The sequence below is a fragment of the Anguilla anguilla genome, chromosome 5 (genome assembly GCF_013347855.1).
Source record: "Anguilla anguilla isolate fAngAng1 chromosome 5, fAngAng1.pri, whole genome shotgun sequence".
Taxonomy (NCBI): Eukaryota; Metazoa; Chordata; class Actinopteri; order Anguilliformes; family Anguillidae; genus Anguilla; species Anguilla anguilla.
The window spans coordinates 63,133,863-63,152,132 of NC_049205.1; the positions used below are offsets into that span (position 1 = coordinate 63,133,863).

General features: G+C 45.6%; 1 protein-coding gene across 1 annotated transcript; it reads right to left on the reverse strand.

The window, feature by feature from the left end:
- Positions 1-5,896: 5,896 nt before the first annotated feature.
- LOC118227066 (DNA damage-inducible transcript 4-like protein) lies at positions 5,897-9,882 on the reverse strand. Its single transcript, XM_035417179.1, has 3 exons — positions 9,739-9,882; positions 9,274-9,383; positions 5,897-7,745 (listed from the first exon to the last, which is right to left on the reverse strand). Exons 2-3 carry the CDS (start codon positions 9,362-9,364, stop codon positions 7,258-7,260), a joined length of 579 nt encoding a protein of 192 aa, XP_035273070.1. The 5' UTR covers positions 9,365-9,383; positions 9,739-9,882; the 3' UTR covers positions 5,897-7,257.
- Between the last annotated feature and the right edge of the window lie 8,388 nt (positions 9,883-18,270).

An 18,270-nucleotide genomic window follows, 5' to 3' on the forward strand; every position in this document is an offset into this window, starting at 1 on the left:
ACCCCATGACCTGTGTGGCCTAACATTGAACATGCCTAGATACAGGGGCACAGAATCTCTCTCACACACGCACACACAATGCAACATAACTGTGTCTGACATCTTTGTTTATCATGCAGAATACATAGTCTGTATATGATTCATGAAAAAAAATATTTTAAGAGAGCTGGTTATTTCAGGCACCACCTACAAACAGGGTTTAAACAGGGGATCGGGGAAAGTCCATATTTACCACTTGACCGCGAAGGACACCTAAACGACTTGGAACGTCTTGTTTCTTTTTCTTTTTCTTTTTTTTAGAACAGTGCACATTTTGGCACGTGTCCCAGGTGCATATATTCTCCAGCTGACATGCTGACCCATTATGCCCGCGGTGAACGTATAATTATAGCGCGTTTTGTATATGCGAAATAGTCGCCAAAGAGTCTGCAAAACTATGATGGTATCATTAACGCCGTCAGCATGTCCATAGACATCTCTCTACAAACTTCCGGCAGCCGAGACACTTCAACGCGCGTGCCCAGGATGTTTTCTCCGCATTGATTTTATACCCGCGGTAAACTGATGGCAACGCACGAGACGACGAGTACATCACAAAAGGCCTTCACTGTCAAAGATGGGTCTGCACGATTTTTTAAATGAAACGCTGCCACAGTTTTCCGAGTGCTAAAGTTGTGCAAGTTTGCATCTTCAACTATATTTTCCCGGTAAAAAGTTGCGCAGGAAAAAAACAAATGTTGCATTCTGCATCGATCTCTCAATCTAACTTTTATCTTATCTATGCTTTTCAATTGAATTATTTATTCTTTTTAAAAAGTATGCTTATTTTGAAGGTCGGAATGATCGTTTATTCTAGATTTGCATTTGCCTTTGAAGATCCAGCAGTTCGGTGACATTTTAAGAGAGTTACCCGAGGTGTATCTTTCTTTCCAACAAACACATGTTCATGGCTCTTGGCGCCCGTTGATGGAGATCTTAGGTTTCGTACGCCGCCGGCCGAATCAAGGTCTCGTGCCAACCTTATTCCATTCCTGCTGAATCCCCCCCCAGCCTGCATGTTCGCGTGCTCAGGCTCTGTTACCGGGCAGGAAAATTCTGACCCGACCCTATTGAAGCACAATTTGCGCAGCATTCGCATAGAGCGAGACAGGAAGCGCCAGGCGTGCAGCAATATTTTATACGACTGGTGAATCTTTGCTTCGGCTGGATTTCATATGCAAAGGAAAGCACAGTCGTCCGAAAGTATACAGAAGAAGATAGGGAATGGTGATTTACCCTGTTTTAATTAGGTACGATTATCACTGATTTACTAAATTAATGTTTGGGGTGTATTTAGGCCTATAGAGTCAAATGTTTTCTTTTTTACTTTTTTCATATATTAACCAGTCAGTTCCCCTTGTATATTAGAAACACTTTTGATTTTATTGATATCATACTGAAATATAATCTGACTGCAGAGTGCAAAGGTTTCTGGGATTAGTCTCACTCTAGATCTGCATACTTTTTATTTGCCAAGATCATGTGTACAGTTTTGTTTCTTGAAAAAGCACAGGTAAACCATTAGGTGTTAAACTGATGGAGTTAATTAGACTCTGATAGAAAATATTTTACCCCATTTGGACTCATATATAATATCCGTGTTAAATGAACATTGAGCGTTGCTAGGCAATTTATGTAGAATTAAAACATCTGATAAAAAGTTTGGCTGTTTCTGAAGAATAACATACTTTATTAATTACCAGAGGACAGAAGACTGATAAATTGGAAAGCACAAGCCAGAATACCAAGATAAAGGGGTGTCAAAATCCAGTTCTGGAGGGCTGCAGTGTCTGCTGGTTTTTGGTGTGTTTCACCACTAGTGATTAATTTAGGTCACTGATTGGCTAAAGAGTCCACGCACCTTGTTCCTTCGGCCTTAGCTGCTGATTGAAAGTAAAAAATACCTCAAGGACGGGAGTTTGACACCCCTGGTTTAGAGTATGCTCTCCATACATACTAGATACCAATGGACGGAAATAAACTATAAACCGATTTTATGACACGTATTTACTTTGTCCAGGACTGAATTCAGCATATTCAGTCCTGGACAAACGTATAACATACTTTCTGCATAGCTTTTTTTTCATTCTTTCTCTGGGTTCCTCAGCCTGGAGAAGACTCTGCTAGACACTGTGGATTTGCTGAAGTGCTGAGGAGTATTGTTTCTCTGTGCCGCAGTCAGGAAAACCGACTGGCTCGGTTCCCTGTGCTGGACCCAGCTCTTTCCATCCAGTGCACAGATCCCCTTGTAGGAATTATGGGTAATGGTTGCATGCGAGCTGATTTGGAAAACCTTTTGAAATGACTGGCACAAACTCAGCTGGAGTTTGAGCCACCAGGCCACTGACTTAGAAGTGGAACAGCTGTTCCTCGTCTCTCAAATGTGAAACAGCTGTCCTCGGATTAAAACAAACCCAATCAAACCAGTGTGACTGATCTTGTTAAGGCTCTGTTCCAGTGTGTGGATGGGCCCCATGGTCTGGTATCTGCTAAGGCTCTGTTCCAGTGTGTGGATGGGCCCCATGGTCTGGTATCTGTTAAGGCTCTGTTCCAGTGTGTGGATGAGCCCCATGGTCTGGTATCTGTTAAGGCTCTGTTCCAGTGTGTGGATGGGCCCCATGGTCTGGTATCTGTTAAGGCTCTGTTCCAGTGTGTGGATGGGCCCCATGGTCTGGTATCTGTTAAGGCTCTGTTCCAGTGTGTGGATGGGCCCCACCGTCTGGTCTGCTAGCTCTTTAATTGAGGTGTGCTTTGTTAGGTTTGGAGTTAAAACCTACAGGATAGTAGATCTCCAAGAACAGGGTTGGGCAGCTCTGCTCTAGCTATTGAAGGAGGTGTGCTTTGTTAGGATTGCAGTGAAAACCTCCAGGATGGTAGATCTCCAAGAACAGGGATGGGCAGCCCTGCTCCTACTGTTGAATGAAGAGAGCTTTGTTAGGGTTGCAATGAAAACCTACCAGAGGGTAGATTTCCAGGAACAGGGTTGGGCAGCCTTGGTGGAGACTATTGTGGGAGGTACAGTGGGTACTTTTTTTATCTACAAAAGAAACAAAACAAAAACTGAATTTGGAACAAAATGTCACACAAGTTCAGAAATGACTGCATTACTCATTTGCCATTTTAAGCATAATTGCCACGGTAATGTAAAAAACCCATTGCCATGGTTTCAGAGGACGTAGGTTAGTTATTTTCGCTATTAAAGATTTCCACGTTTTCAGGTTCTTCTGGGACATTGGGGATTTATTTATATAATTCTGTCACTTAGACAGTGACAGGATTGGCTCCCCTGCTTCATCCACCTCCCACTAGGTGCAGCTGTGTCATCAGGATCAGGATCTTTCCTACAGTGGAACTCATGGAAATCTGAATTGGAAGGAAGAACTTCATCGTTCACAGCATGACGCATGTTAACTCAGGTGCCCTCTCTGTCAGCGCCTCACAGGTGGGCACAGGTACCAGTCAGGGAGAGTGCTACCTCTCTCCCGACCGGTTCTGGGCCAGTGGAGCCCAATCGCGTGGCACAGAGGGCCCAGACCAGAGCATGCAGGTTCTCATTCCAAACGATCGCTACACCTGCTGGTTTCACTTCTCTTCTCTCTGGTTGAAGGTGTGTGAAATCAGCAGGTGTAGTGATTGGTAAGAGGAGTTGTTTGGGGGGGGGGGGGGGGGGTGATCAGGTCAAGGTTGGGGGGTCTGGCACCCTCAGATGCCCTCAAACCCAGGAGGGGGGCGAAAACATTTTGGCGTCACTGAATTTACATTTTGGTGTTTTGCAGAAAATACTAATAAAGACCATTTACATTTGTCCCGAGTGACTTACTCTAAGAAGCCAACATTCCTGCCCCCAGAACACACCCTCTAAACATCACTCGAGGAGCACTGCAAAATGTAGCAAGCCATTCAGTGAGAACTCTCTGTTCAACATTTGAAAAGCAAAGGAACGTTCTACCAAATGAACGCGCCCCCTCCGCCTGTTCTCGCCAAATCAGCAGCCTTCCCCGACCCTCGGAATGCAACTCGTCCAATGGGAGGAGAGGAGCTATTGTGATCCGGGGCCCTGTGGGCGGAGACTTGGGGCCTCCAGTAAGGGGCAGTAGAGGAATGTCGCACGGACCCTGCGAGGTTGTTAGCGGGTGTCATGGGGAGCGCTCGCGCCGACACGCTCCCGCCATCCTGACCCAGGGTGGGAATGTGGGCAGCGAGGCCGAGGTCACGGCTCTCTGAGGCACCTCTGAAGCCTGTTTCTCTTTTATTGCGTTTTGTTTGGCTCTAGTTTTGAAGTTGCCCCCCCCCCCCTCCTTTTTTTGTAGGCCATGGTCTACCTCGCTGAGGCACCTCTAAAGATGTGTTTTTATTTAATTCTGCTTTTAATTTTTTTTTTTCACGCCCATCTTCTTGCCAGACCAAAGCTAGTATGCCTGAATCACCCAGGGAGGGGAAGGGGGGGGGTATTTTACTCCTAGTGTGTGCCAGCGGAAACAACAATGTTTGGGCTTCTCAGCATAAATAATGACATCATAAACCTGGAACTTCGAAGGACCGTGCTGTAATGTTTGAAGAATAAACTCCCTAAAAATCTGAAAAAACTTATGGAGGTTTGCTCTATGGAGTCATCCACACTACATATTATGGCGAGTTATTTTGAGAATATCAGGAATAGCTTAAATCAAATTGTCTAGGATGATTCATGAATCGTGACTTTACATTCTAACCTTGATGCTGTGATTTAATTCCTCAGCACTGACACAACAAGGAATACATCTTTTGCAACACATACCAGAGACTTTGCTTCCTCGACATCCCAGCATCCTGTGCACGATGGGCCGATCAGGAAGTGATACGATTGGCCTCCAGTCTTGCCCGTTGAAAATAGGCACCCCGTCGTGCATTTATACACAGTCAACGGAAGCAGGACAGCACGCCATCTTGAGTTTCGGCATCCTGCTTTACACCAGTAACACAGAAACAACTGGAGCATTACCCACAAATTCAGCTCTGAGCTTTTTGACAAAAAGTACACATTCTTCTATAACTCCCCTCCCTAAGGCTACACTAAAATTAAATGTCACAGATACCCGTTTTAGGTTTTACTGTAATGGGGTGGGTGGTAGCTCAGTATCTCGCTGAAATCTTAGCACGTCATCTTAAGTTCTCACCAGGTAAAATATTAGTGATGTCCCATCCTGTTCCATATTCCCAGGGAGGCCCAATGCGTCACCCCCCCAGGTCACAGCAGGGCAGGAGAGTACACACCAAAACATTTTGGTTCCCAGAACTAACCCCCCCCCGCCCCCCCCTTTCCTACTCACAAGCATCTCACGTTAATGGGACCCTCGTTTGTGAGAAGACTGGATGACCTCTGACCCTTACGGTGGGAGTCACGTCAACACCGCTCTGGCAGAAAAACAAGGACGAGCGGATTACCCAGAATGCCCCAGCTCCAGGGTTGTGTTCCTATTGGATGTTGTTTTCAGTGCAGAAAATGAATAAAAATACACCTGGAGCGTGTTTGTTGAAGCAGCGTCTGCACTGTAAATAACACAGAACAGCGCCTCGATGCCGGTTTCCAAAAACATCCCACAGGGCGTCAATTAGGACACGACTCCAGAATATTTACGGAGCGCCATCGCGGCGCGTAAACATACAACACAAGTTCGGGAGGAGCGGTCGCCGGACGCTCCTCAATTCTCAAAATACAAACAGAAGCTCACCGTACTTTTCGATTCACAAATAGCCTGTGCCAGTCTCAAAGGGTCACGGCAGGGTAGAGTTCTTCACAACTGCAAAGCATGTCATTTAGACTGTTGGACTAGGCAAAATAAAAATCAATGTTAAATCAAAAACACATGAGACTCGGTCACGGTTTAAAAAATATTTATTGTCAAAAAGACAAGAATTTCCACTTCCTTTAACAGGAAATCAGTAAAAAAAGAAAGAAAAAAATAGCCATGAACAGCAGTGTAACAGAAAAAAAAAAACCCTGGAGAGACATTGCAACAGAAGAACAGTCAGCGTACGAAGACCACAAAAAGCAAATGAACCCACGTACAATTCCCATAGTGCAATGAAATCTGACCAATAAGGTGCAAGTGCAAACTAACCAATCAGGTGGCCAGCATCCAAACTTTTCTTTTTTTCCTTTCTTCCCCAGAGCTCAACATGCTAAGGGCTTAGTCTTGGGGGGCGAGGATATGGGGATTTTATTTCAGTACCTCAAAGATCCCGTGCCACCAGGGAAGCAAGCAGAGTCTTGACATTTGATAGGTCAGCCACACAGGCGCATTTTCTATACAGTACGGCACAGCGAAAGCAGAGGCTCGCCCAGTTCTACAGACGGCAGCAGACGGGTTTCCAAAACGAGTCTGCGGTTTGACAAGCGGACAAGGCAAAAAAAAAAAAATTCATAAGTAAATCCAAACTCCTTACAAGGATTTAGCGTGACAGTTTTTTTTTTTTCTAAAAAGGACAGCTACAATACACCTGTTCAGTTACAGTGAGTGTAGACTGCTGTATGCGATAACCATTTCAGTATAAAATAAAGTGCAAACATTTGGATCGACTCAGAAAACTGCTTCCATTTAATTTCATATCTGTGGCCATCGAGTCTCCCAGTAAGCGACCAATCAAACTGCCTGTGACTTATCCCCCAACCCTGCCTCCCTAATCTACCCAGATACTAAAGCTTCTATGCAGGAAATAACCAACAGAGATTCCATCAGCATTCCTGCTTAGTAACAAACTACTGCTCATTCAGATGCCCCCTCCCCCCACCCCCCACCTTAAATCAGACTCCCCTCCATTCTGCTGACTGTCCCATGAGGTAGGCTAAATCCTGCACTTAACAGACAGCTTAAGTACAAGTACAAAAACTCTGAAACCAGGGGGTGTTACACACACAAAAAAAAAAGAAAATGTGCCACATGGCTGAACAGAGACATTTACATTCAGAGGTTCTGCAGAAGGATCAAGGTTATGATTCATGATCTGATCACCCCCCGTAGTTAATCAGGAAACGCTGAATTTTCACACTGAATGTCCCAGCCAGACGCAGAGAGGATCATGGGTAAGCACACGCAAAAAGAGCTTTTTATAAACTCTCTCTGAGCCGAGGACGGGCTAGAACGCCGACCCAACGAAGCACCAAAATTCAGCGTTTCCCCGATTTAACAGCGAACGGGGCGAGGAGCAGCGGGCGACGCCAGGGCGGGGGGGGGGTCTTCAGTACTCCACCACGGTGCCAGCCGAGGAAGAGTACAGCTTCCTCTTGACCAGGCGGAAGCCGGGGCCCAGCTTGAGGGCGGGGCGGAAGCGGGGGGCGAAGCAGGCCCCGGTGAGCAGGAAGTCGCGCAGGCTGGGCCAGGCGCTGCCGTCCTGCTTGAAGACCAGCGTCAGCTCGAAGGTGGGCACCACGCTGGGGTCGCAGGCCACGCGCTCCAGCCGCTTGCACCCGCCCTCCGCCTCCAGGAGCACGTGCAGCACGCACCCCCGCAGGCCGCAGGGCTCGTCCCGCGCCAGCCGCAGGACGTCCCGCGCGATCCTGCGGGTCAGCCTCTCCGGGACCAGCACCTCCGAGCAGTGCAGCTTGGTCTTCTTGGCCTGGGACAGGCAGCTCTCCAGCATCTTGGCCAGCCGGCGGCAGACGGGGTCCTCCAGTACCTCTCCGCACAGGTTGGGCTCTACGAGCACGTGGTCCCAGTAGTCCAGTTCTGAGAGAGAGGGGGGGAGAGAGAGAGAGAGAGAGAGAGGGGGGGGGGTTAGACTCAGATACAACCAACATTTAACATTCAGCCTTAACTTTGAATACGCCCCCACCCCCTAACTTCAAAAACTGGTTTTGTCCAGTTCAGCAATCACAAACCAACGGGGCAAACAGTCTGCTGAGCGGGACAAGCAGGCCTCCTGCCAAAGGAGGGCCCCGCATTCCAGTATGGGACAGCAGCTCTGCCACAGACTGAAGCCCCCCCCCCCCCACCCCTCACTATGCCATCCAGGCTTTTTAAAATGTCACTTCGTTGGGAGAGTCTCAGTATGCATTTGTGCCATAGTCAAAGGTTGGCATAGTTCAGGGGTGTCCAGTCTTATCCAAAAAGAGCTGATGTGGGCGCAGTTTTTTTTTTTTTTTTTTGCCTTAGCCCAGCACTGCAACACCTGATCGTGGACATCAGGTGTCAATCATGTGTCTCGATTTAAGGAAAAAAAAAAAAAAAAAAAACCTGCACCCACACCAGCCTTTTCTGGTTCAGACTGGACACCCCTGGCAGAGCTGGTTCATATTCAGGGCTTTATGATGTGGCACAGGCACTAGCTGGTCTGGCAGCACCTCATAACACCCCCCCCCCCCCCCCCCCCCCCATCCCCAAAAAGGTCAGTACTCTCTCTCATATGCAAGTTAATCCAACTTCACAATACCCCCCCCCCCCCAAAAAAAAAATAAAACCACCCAGTTTGAATCAGGAAACCCTACAAGCCAGGGAGGGCCCAACCCTGTTCCTGCAGATCTGCCACCCTGTAGGTTTTCATTTCCACGCTAATGTAGCACACCTGACTACTAATTAGCAGCTCAGCGAGATCTCTAGCGGTTGAATGAGGTGTGCTTTGTTAGGGGTTGGAGTGAATACCGACAGGACAGTAGGTCTGCAGGGAACAGGGTTGGGCAGCCCTGCCCAATGGAGTTCTGCTGAAAAAACAAGTACCAGGTAGGTCACTTAGAGCTGCATGCAAACTTAACGTAAGCATTTCTTACATTCAGGTTTTTAGGTATGCTAGAGGTAATGCACAGTTGCACCATTACCTCAACCATGCAACATTATGATAGACGTTTATTCAGAACACCGTTCAATGAAACATTAGCATATGCAATATTTTAAACCAACTAACATAAACCAACCTCAAAATGCACGGTTTCAGAATATCAAATGCCCAATACATATTCATCGGTAGAATATATATATTGTAGGTGATCTCCGTGTCACACGGACATCTCTATACTCCGTCAATTGAAACTTAGTGTGCATTTATTACTGCAGTGATTCTGCACTCACGCACGGCAGTAAACCCAGTATTTCAAAGTTAGCTAAACTCGGTTATGGCATCACGCGCAGCCCCCTCATCTCAAAGCCCATATTCTACACTTGTAGATAGGTGGGTATAAAATCGCAGGGTATAAAATCGCAGGGTGAAGTCAAGGACAAATCGGTTTGGTCGAATTTCGTAAAAGTTAACATCAAAACTCACCGTCATCAAGGAAAGCCTGGTCGTATCTGCGGTCTAAACGTTCCGAAATGCATTCGGTGTTTTTGTTCTTCAGCGTGCTAGTTGCAACCATTGTGGATTTTCAAATAATTCTGTTGCAAAAAAAAAAAGCGAAAAATGTTACATCCAGGTATTATCTAGCAAACAGTCCATCTGTTCTAACGTCAGCTCAAAATAAGCGAACGCTATCTAGCATGCAAACTCTGGAGCGAAATGTTTTTTTATTTAAAGCAGTCATTGTTAGCCTACCGGCTAAATTTTACGATAGCTTAATTACAATCAGGCACAAACAACTTGCAAAACGATGGAAAGAGACGACAGGCTACCACTAGCTTAGTTTGTCAGCTATAAGCTGCGAGTTATCGGCAGTTTGCTAGATAGCTACTGTTAGCAATCATACAGACCCAGCTATTCCAAAGAAACAATTCGAAACAAAGCCGTGCTTACCTTTAGGAATAAAGATTTATATCTTAAAATACGTTAACTTTAATAACGTTTCTGTTAAATACATTCACTCATGCACTTCATTCACTCCCATTCGCTCATAACCGCTCTCGAGTAAAACCCCCTGCCTCTCGGCCCTGAAACTTTATACCCTCCATCCCAGCTGAGCGCAGCGCGTCGACCAATCAGAGCACAGTTCGCGTTCTGGGGAATAAACTGGTTTCCCCGGCATTCACCGGCGGTCTGCAGCGATCGGATTCCAGCTCCGCGATTGGCTGCAGCCGATTGTGAAATACCCACTCGCTGCGCCAAGCTGTAACCATCTCACCTCAAATCGGCACGATTTGCTTTGTAGTTTCCCCTCAACATTGTTCAGTTGACGAAGTTAACATATGAATGACACACTATAGTCGGGGCCTTGGCACGTCGAAGGTCGATCTTCACGACAACTGTCTATTTTTATTTTTATTTTACAACGCGTGAACTCCTACCACAGTGCTCTTGCAGGTATACATATACAGATCCACGCAATCATCCGTAGGCCCGGATAAACTCTCACACACACATGCATAAATAGCCTATGTACGCATTTGGAGAATGCCACATTATTATTCGTTGAGGGATATCGTCGTATCTAATTTCCCTCTGGATGGAGACAGAAGTATTTTTGGAGGATTGCGGATTTCCCCCGAATTAAAGCCACAGAAGGAAGCTGGAGAAGCGCAGACCATGGAAACAACACATCTAACTAGATTATATTTCTGCGCACAGTAACTGGGCCCGAGTATAGAACTAATTTACGAAAACCGCAGGTACTTCCCTCCCGGCTAGATCCCACCAAACTCCCCAGATTACTCCTGTGCCAACTCTTCTCCTGATCCCCCTCCACAGTTTACCCATACAGTCCCAATCCACTTCGGATTGCTGGCACGGGCATATCATGCCACAAAAAACCCACATCGCCACAAAGAACTTCAAATTCCTCCCCGTAGTTGCCAGTTCAATTGCCCGCAACTGCTAGAAGGAAGAATGTGGTTGTTACCACCAGGATTAGTCGTGGTCACCGGGCTACACCACGAGTCTGTTGTACGGCTGGATCACTGAAACTTGCTTGAGTTCTGAAGTCAAGCGTTCATTCTGTAGTGGCGAAACGGCAAATGGTTTTGATGGAACTGCATTTTCTTACCGACCACACAGAAGGTAATGTAGGTTGAACCTGCAAAGGTCTACTGGTCAAGTTTATCTGAACTTGACTGAGAAGTGTATTTCCTCCTCTGTGCTTGGGTCTGTTTTTCTCGGTCACCAGGATTTTTATAACACGTGTTTATAAAAATTACTGTACACTCCCAGCCAGGCATATTCTACTGCATTTTGCATTGCACTTGTAGTGTAAGTCTTTTATTGTTATTATTTGAGGATGTTGAATTGGTTCCATTGATATCAATTTGGTTTATCAGAAAATTGAAAGTTACAGAAGAAAGTAAATTTTAAATCAAACTGAAGATATTGATCTATTTGAGTTGTGGAACTGGAGCTGAAATTGTGGCATAGAATTTCATCTCTCTCAGAGTGGTGAAAAGAAGAGTATGGAGCTCAGTTTTTAAATTTACTGCATGTAGACAGATATATATATATATATATATATATATACTTCCATATGATTCATTGATTAATTTCATTTTCAGTCTCTGAATGAGGTGCCCGGCAAACCTGGAAAAAGGAAATTAAGCAATTAATCAAACCTCCATTTTAATTAATTTCATTCAGAGCAACACAATGCAGTGGGAATTTAAAAGCGGTAGACGGTAAACAGTTACTCCAGTAGAGGACAGGCCCCAGGCAGGGTTTCAATAGCTGGACATCCTGTGTATTTTGAGAGAGAGGTGCCGCTATTAATAGCTGCGTATCTACATCTGTTTATGATTGCAACCTTTCGGCCCAATGCACTGTGCCTGTAAACAGGAGCAACGGACATTCTGTCGATCCAGTTATGTTTACGTCGTTGCCTGTTTACGTCTGTACTCTTAAACATTACAGGTCCTGCGTGCGGGAATATTTGTATACACAGCTAAAAGTTGTTATAGTTTTGTGAGACTGGCTATGCATTGATGTCGACATTTCATAACAGTGACTGAAAAACCTCTCAAAAACCTATCTCCCTAATGTTTCCAAAGACTACTGACAAATAAGCATCCATTAGATAAATAATAATACTAACCTAACAGATAAGAAACTAACGTCTAAGGATGAACACTTTTGTTAGTGCCTTGGTTAATTACATAACATGCTGTATCACACGGTATCCAGAAAGTCATTGAATCTCCTCCCTGGAACCGGTCTGGTCAGTTGACCAGCGACAGGAGTAAGACTGACATGCTGAGGAAACTGATATTATTGTTGCTAATGGCAACCTGGCTCCAGTAACAGCTGACAGTGCATTCACATCCTTATTTATTTTTATGATGAAGGGGAAGAAAAAAAAAAGTAACAAAGAACAATCTACTTTTCCAGGGGGCCCGATTGTCCATCTGCTTCCGGGAGATTTAATACATTTATGAGACAGAATCGCACACCAAATAAACTGGAACTTTAGCGTTTATCAAGGGCAGATGGACAGTAGTAATGCAGTTTATCACTTTCTCCAGTCAGCAGGTAGGTGTGGGACAGGGCAGGTAAAGGAATTGGCTACCTTCACCGTGTCACCTGACCTCTCTCCATTTTAGCTCACTGGAAATATTGCGTGTGTACTGCTGGAAACATAAGTGCATGAAAAGTGGAGCGGAAAAGTGCAGAACAGTTTTGGGAAAAATTGCTGAATCATAAAACTCACCTGAAGAAGAAATACCTGTGACTTTGACTGATGAGGGGGAACCATGTCATTGATGGACTCACAAAGACATCAGAACCCCCACCATCTGTTGCCATGGTGACGCGTGAAAAGTATACAGGTCACTGGCCAGCCATTCTGAAATTGAGGTCAACTCAGGGGACCTTGGAAAGCCGGAAACTCAGTCAATGCTGGTGAATGATAAACCAGAGCATGAGTTACAATAGCAGCTGTGCAGTTTTATGCGCTAAGGAGCAGGGGGGAAATGGCTGACACTGTTTAAAGGTCCATTTGACCCCTCTCTATCCTCTCCTTATCTTAGGCCCATTGTGTTCACATTTGATGGAGTAACAGTGGTTTCTATCTTCGGTTTCTTCAGTGTGTCCACATACTGTAAATGGCTGCCCAGCCCTGTTCCTGGGGATCTACTGTCCGGCAGGTTTTCATTCCAATCCTATCATACCTCATCTGACTCTACTGATTTGCAGCTTGACGAGATCTCTAGCTGTTGAATGAGGTGTGCTTTGTTGGGGTTGGAGTTAGGTCAGAGTAGTGTTCACTGTGTGAACTGGACTGTGTTCATGGCTATGAATAACTGTGGAAAATGAGTATTATACCTTGTCGGACCTGTGTCTTCTAGTTGTTCCAAGGACCATATGTATGGACTTACTGTACGTTGCTTTGGATAAAAGCATCTGCAAAATAAATGTAATGTAATGTAATGCAATGTAATGAGTTAAAATGTACTGGACAGTAGATCCCCAGGAACACAGCCCTGCTCTACATCATTAGTGGCGCCAGAGTTGCAATCCTGGGTGCACCGATGAAATCTGCGGGTGGACCAGAAGAATGTGATCACAAACCAGGATGGAACCTCCGGTTTTTTTTGGTGTACCAATCAGAAAATGCGTGCGCCCAAGACGCCCGGAACACGGCGAGCCACCACCAAGTGATCTAAATGTGCGGGGAGTGCCAGGACTACAAAAAAAATGTGTCATATTTAATATTAATATTCCTCTAAACTGGCGAGGCGTGTGGCGTGGTCCTTAGGCCGGCTATCCTGCCAATGTGGACGGGTGTTTGATTCTCTGTAACGACGGCTTGGCATTCCCTCCTCTGCCCCAGAGGCTTAACGGGGATAAACGGGAACACGCCTGGAATGGGCCACACCTACATGCACACAGCGCTCCACACACACACACACACACACACACACACACACACACCCCCACACCCCCCTGTCATGTGATCCTCACCAAATATCTTCACACCGTGCCCCTTTCCATAGTCAGCTTACCTATGGAACCCTGCCCGGACAGCGATCACCTCCCCGAACCCACCCCCCCCCTCCCCCCTCGCTCTGGGGCGACCCTCGGCCCACCAGCGTTTCGCAAAAGGGGGAGCGACGGTGGGGTGCAGCAGCTAATCTGCTGCAGAAAAGAATGGTTGCAAAATGGCTGCGGAACGGCCGTGTTGCTGCTGCTGCGCCAATTTGCCAAATGTTTGCGGCTTCATAGATTTAGTTTGTGCTGAGCGTCAGCATTCATGAAGGATTGCAGTTTTAAGAGTTTTGCTTTGGCAATGTTCTCAGGAAACAACAGGATTTAATATGATACAGTCCCCTCCACATTATACACGCTTAATATTTCTGAAGAAAAATCAAGTAGTCCTATTTTAAAAAATATCTTTTGCACAAATGGGAAAGATATATTTTTCTTTCAATCATGTGTTTGTGATTATCCCGGATAGCAAACGACTCCAGGGCACATCTGTGCCAATTTTTGGCTGACTTCGGGCCAGAGTTGGCGCAGATCCGGCCTGGAGTTGCTTGCTAAATCAATCCTGCTACATTCGCCTGTTCATGGCGCCCATTCCCCATCATTTAACCTTTCATTTCGCCGTAACGAAACGTTCCAACCTCTTCCCATTACACAGTTCGTAATCCGACTCCTCAACGAGTTATTTAAACCGGAGCAAACCGCCAAACAACTTTCCAACCACCTGACCAAAGCAGAGCTAGAGAGGTATGTTCTCTTCTACCATCGCTGGTCACATGGGGCCGTGGGACAACACGACCACGTGCCAGCTTCAGTGCTCTAGTAGCAGCATCTCCGCGAGTCCGCGTATCCGCGGACAAGAGCTGACGCTGCAACACTCCGCAGCTCGCGGCCTGACAGCAGCGCCACAGTAACACGAAGCAGTGCATTATACAGAAACACGGGGTAGGAAGAAATATAGAATATGGCGTTACATGAGGCATAATAACTACTATTTTAACTTCAGTTGAATAGTTGTTTTTTTTCATAGGGTCTTTTCCCACTTATAAATCTGATGCCCACACACGATACAGCCCAGCTATACAGAATAATTGTTTGAAAACAAAAAGAAGCTCGCAGTGTAAGTAACGCACATTGTAATTAAAATGCAACTACTTGCGTGCGCAAACACTTGAATCAAATGCAACTGTGTTACAGCCATAGCTGTAAAATAGCGCAGTATTCTAGGACGGTACGGATCATAACAAGCCCCAGCTGAGCCCAGCTGCGAGGATACATTGAGAAAAACTATCCAAAAGAACTCCGGCATTTTACAGTGCTACATTCCCCCAAAGGTTCGCGTGACAAATGAGCCAACGCTGGACCTCCGAACTCACGAGATCTCCGTCTGTGGCTGTGCGAGGAACTGCTAATGCGTGCGCACGTGCGGGCAGAAACAGCGAGCCAACCGCGCGAGATTATTTATGGAAACACAACTAGAGGAAACACAACCTCGAAGGTTACAGTATCTTTTCCCCCCAGCCATTTGTCAGTAAATGGCATTTGCGCCTTGGAAATATAAGAACCTGAAAGCTTGTTCAGTAATGTACACCCGGTATCAAGCACAATATCATAATTTTTTATCATTTTTGGAGGTATAACTGAATCATGATGATGAAATTGGTTACACTGGAGAAATGATTGTGTAATTACAGGCCTGGCGGAAGGCACAGTGCTCTAACAGCCACACTTGGCAAGTCTGCAAATATTTCTTTTAAACAACAAAGCTGTCGATTTTTCTAAACTTGTTTCGAATTTTCTTCTGAGCGAATGACCAATTGCAGGCACTCTATTTTGACCTTTGACCTGCTGTGCTTAAGCTCTACACTCCCTTGAGAAGGTTTATGGCTGTCTGCCTACTGTCCTTGCTTTGCTAGCACACACATATTTACAGCAGACAATATAACCTCTCAATATGGTTTACTGTGCCTTGCGTAAAACCAGATTTCCTGGGTTCTGACGACTACTTTCATCCCACAGGTCACAGGCAGAACATGTGGTACGCCTTCCCAAAATGCACTTGGAGCACTTTATCCTTCCTACACACTGACCTTGGGTAATTACATCTTGGGTGGTGAAGCCTGACTCCAGAAAAAGCATTTATTTCCCACACTTTTCCATATCTATGTCATAGTCTTTAGTGCCAGAGAGGTGTGACAGAGTGCTGTCATTCCACAGTCATCCGTGTTAAATACATGACTGACATCTGTCTCTTTAAAGGCCAAAGGCCTCAATTAATGACGCACATCCTCACCAAAATCTAAAGAGGTGCTGGTAAAAAAAAAAAAAAAAAAAAATTAAAAATGGAATTCAAAAGGGTTTTGCTTTTGCTGATGGTTAAAAAGATTGACTTTTTTTTTTTTCTCTGCGTATGGCCCCTTTGGTTTCGAACATGACTCTCTTTTATAAGGGTTTAATGTCGGCATGTTTATGAAAAATGTAGCATTTTTTCTTGCACGTGTCACTCAGAATTCAGGTGTAATGTGTGCAGTGGTTAAATTGCACTTAGTCTAGCAGCACCCTGGACATTAAATATTCAAAGCCACCTGCTGTGGGATTCTCAGAATATTTTTTTTTTGTGGTACTTCAAAACCTCATATGAGACATGGTCCAATCAGATGGCTCTTACTGCCTATACTGATTAACACATTGCATGAGAAATAAAAGCACGTTTCCTGATTTTTAATATTTTCAGAGAACAACCATTACCTTATATAATAACACATTAAAGTATTTTTAACAGAACAGACTTGTGTGTCAACATTTTTATATCTATTAAAGTACCACGCAGGGAAAAATGTGGAAAAAGCAGGAACTGGTTTTAGAACGTGAAATCAGACAACAGGCATTATTTTAGGTGAAAACTAAAAAATAAAAACCTTGTGAAAACACTATGTCCAGCAATTATCTTAAAAGTAACTGCATCATAGTACACTGAATGCAGAGTGGTATGATGTTCTTTGAAGGCAACACTACATAAATCATAATTCATAAATCAGAGCATTCATAGCATTTACTCTGTGCCAAACAATGACTCATAAAAACAGCGCTAATATTGAATGACTAATAATGAACCGAGCATGTTTATGTGAGTATGTCAGCATGAGCTTGTGTGAGAGCCATGTATGTGTGTCTATGTGTGCATGTGTGCGTGTGTGTGTGTATAGGAGTGCGTGGATTTGCGAATGTGAGTTTGATTGTATGTGAACTGAGAGACCTACAGCATAAGGGTATGTGAATGTGACATGTGTGTGTGCGTGAGAGAGAGATGGAGAGAGAGGAAAGGACAGAGGGAGGGAGATGGAAAGAGGGAGACGGCAAGAGATAGACAAAGTGACAGAGAGAGAGAGAGAGAGAGAGAGAGAGAGAGATGGATAGACAGAGAGAGAGAGAAAGAGAGAGAGAGAGAGAGCAAGCGAGCAGGCAGGGCACAGCAGGATCTCTGACTGTGGCAGCTGCTGAAGCCCCTATCAGCCTCTTCAGAGAGAGAGGAGTGGAGATAAACACAGGCTTGTGTTACCGGCTCAGGGCCCAGAGCGAAGCCAAGGCCCGAGCAGCACATCCACACAGCTCAGCCGTCTCCCCAGCAACCACAGCACCAGCTCATGCTCACACACACACACACACACACACACACACACGCGCAAACGCACACACACACACCCACGCTCACACACCCACGCTCACGCACACACCCACACCCACGCTCACACACCCACGCTCACACACACACACACACACATGCCCACACACACACACACACACACACATGCACGCACGCTCAGACTCACACACACACAAGCACACGCATGCTTACACACACACGCACGCACGCTCACACTCACACGCTCACACACACACACGCACGCATGCACGCACACACACACGCACGCACGATCACACTCACACTCTCACACACACACGCTCACACACACACACGCACGCACACACACACGGACAAACGCACGCACACACCAGTTTCCGAACCCCTAGTGGTGAACATTAACGCTGAACCAAGCCACTTTAGACACACCTGTTTATCTGGGTAGAATCTGCACCTGTCGGCACTTCACCTCATACCTCTCTTTCTGGTTTCTGGTTTCTGTCAGAAGTAGAGTGGCAGTTCAGCCAATTAAATACATGCATCTAAAAGCCAGGTAAGAGGTTAAGGAAGGAAAGGAAGACAGTATATATGAAAGAAAAGAAAAACATAAAAGGCAAGAAATCTAGACAGAAAATTTGGGCTGACAAACTACTGAGCTACTGTATATTTCACCATGCTCAGAGTAGGCCCAGAAAATCAGCTGCCATGTTTATTTAAATTTTCTACCTGTTTCTGACCTTTCATGCACCCAGCTCCACTCTGGCGTTGGTCCAGGGAAGGCTGGTTAC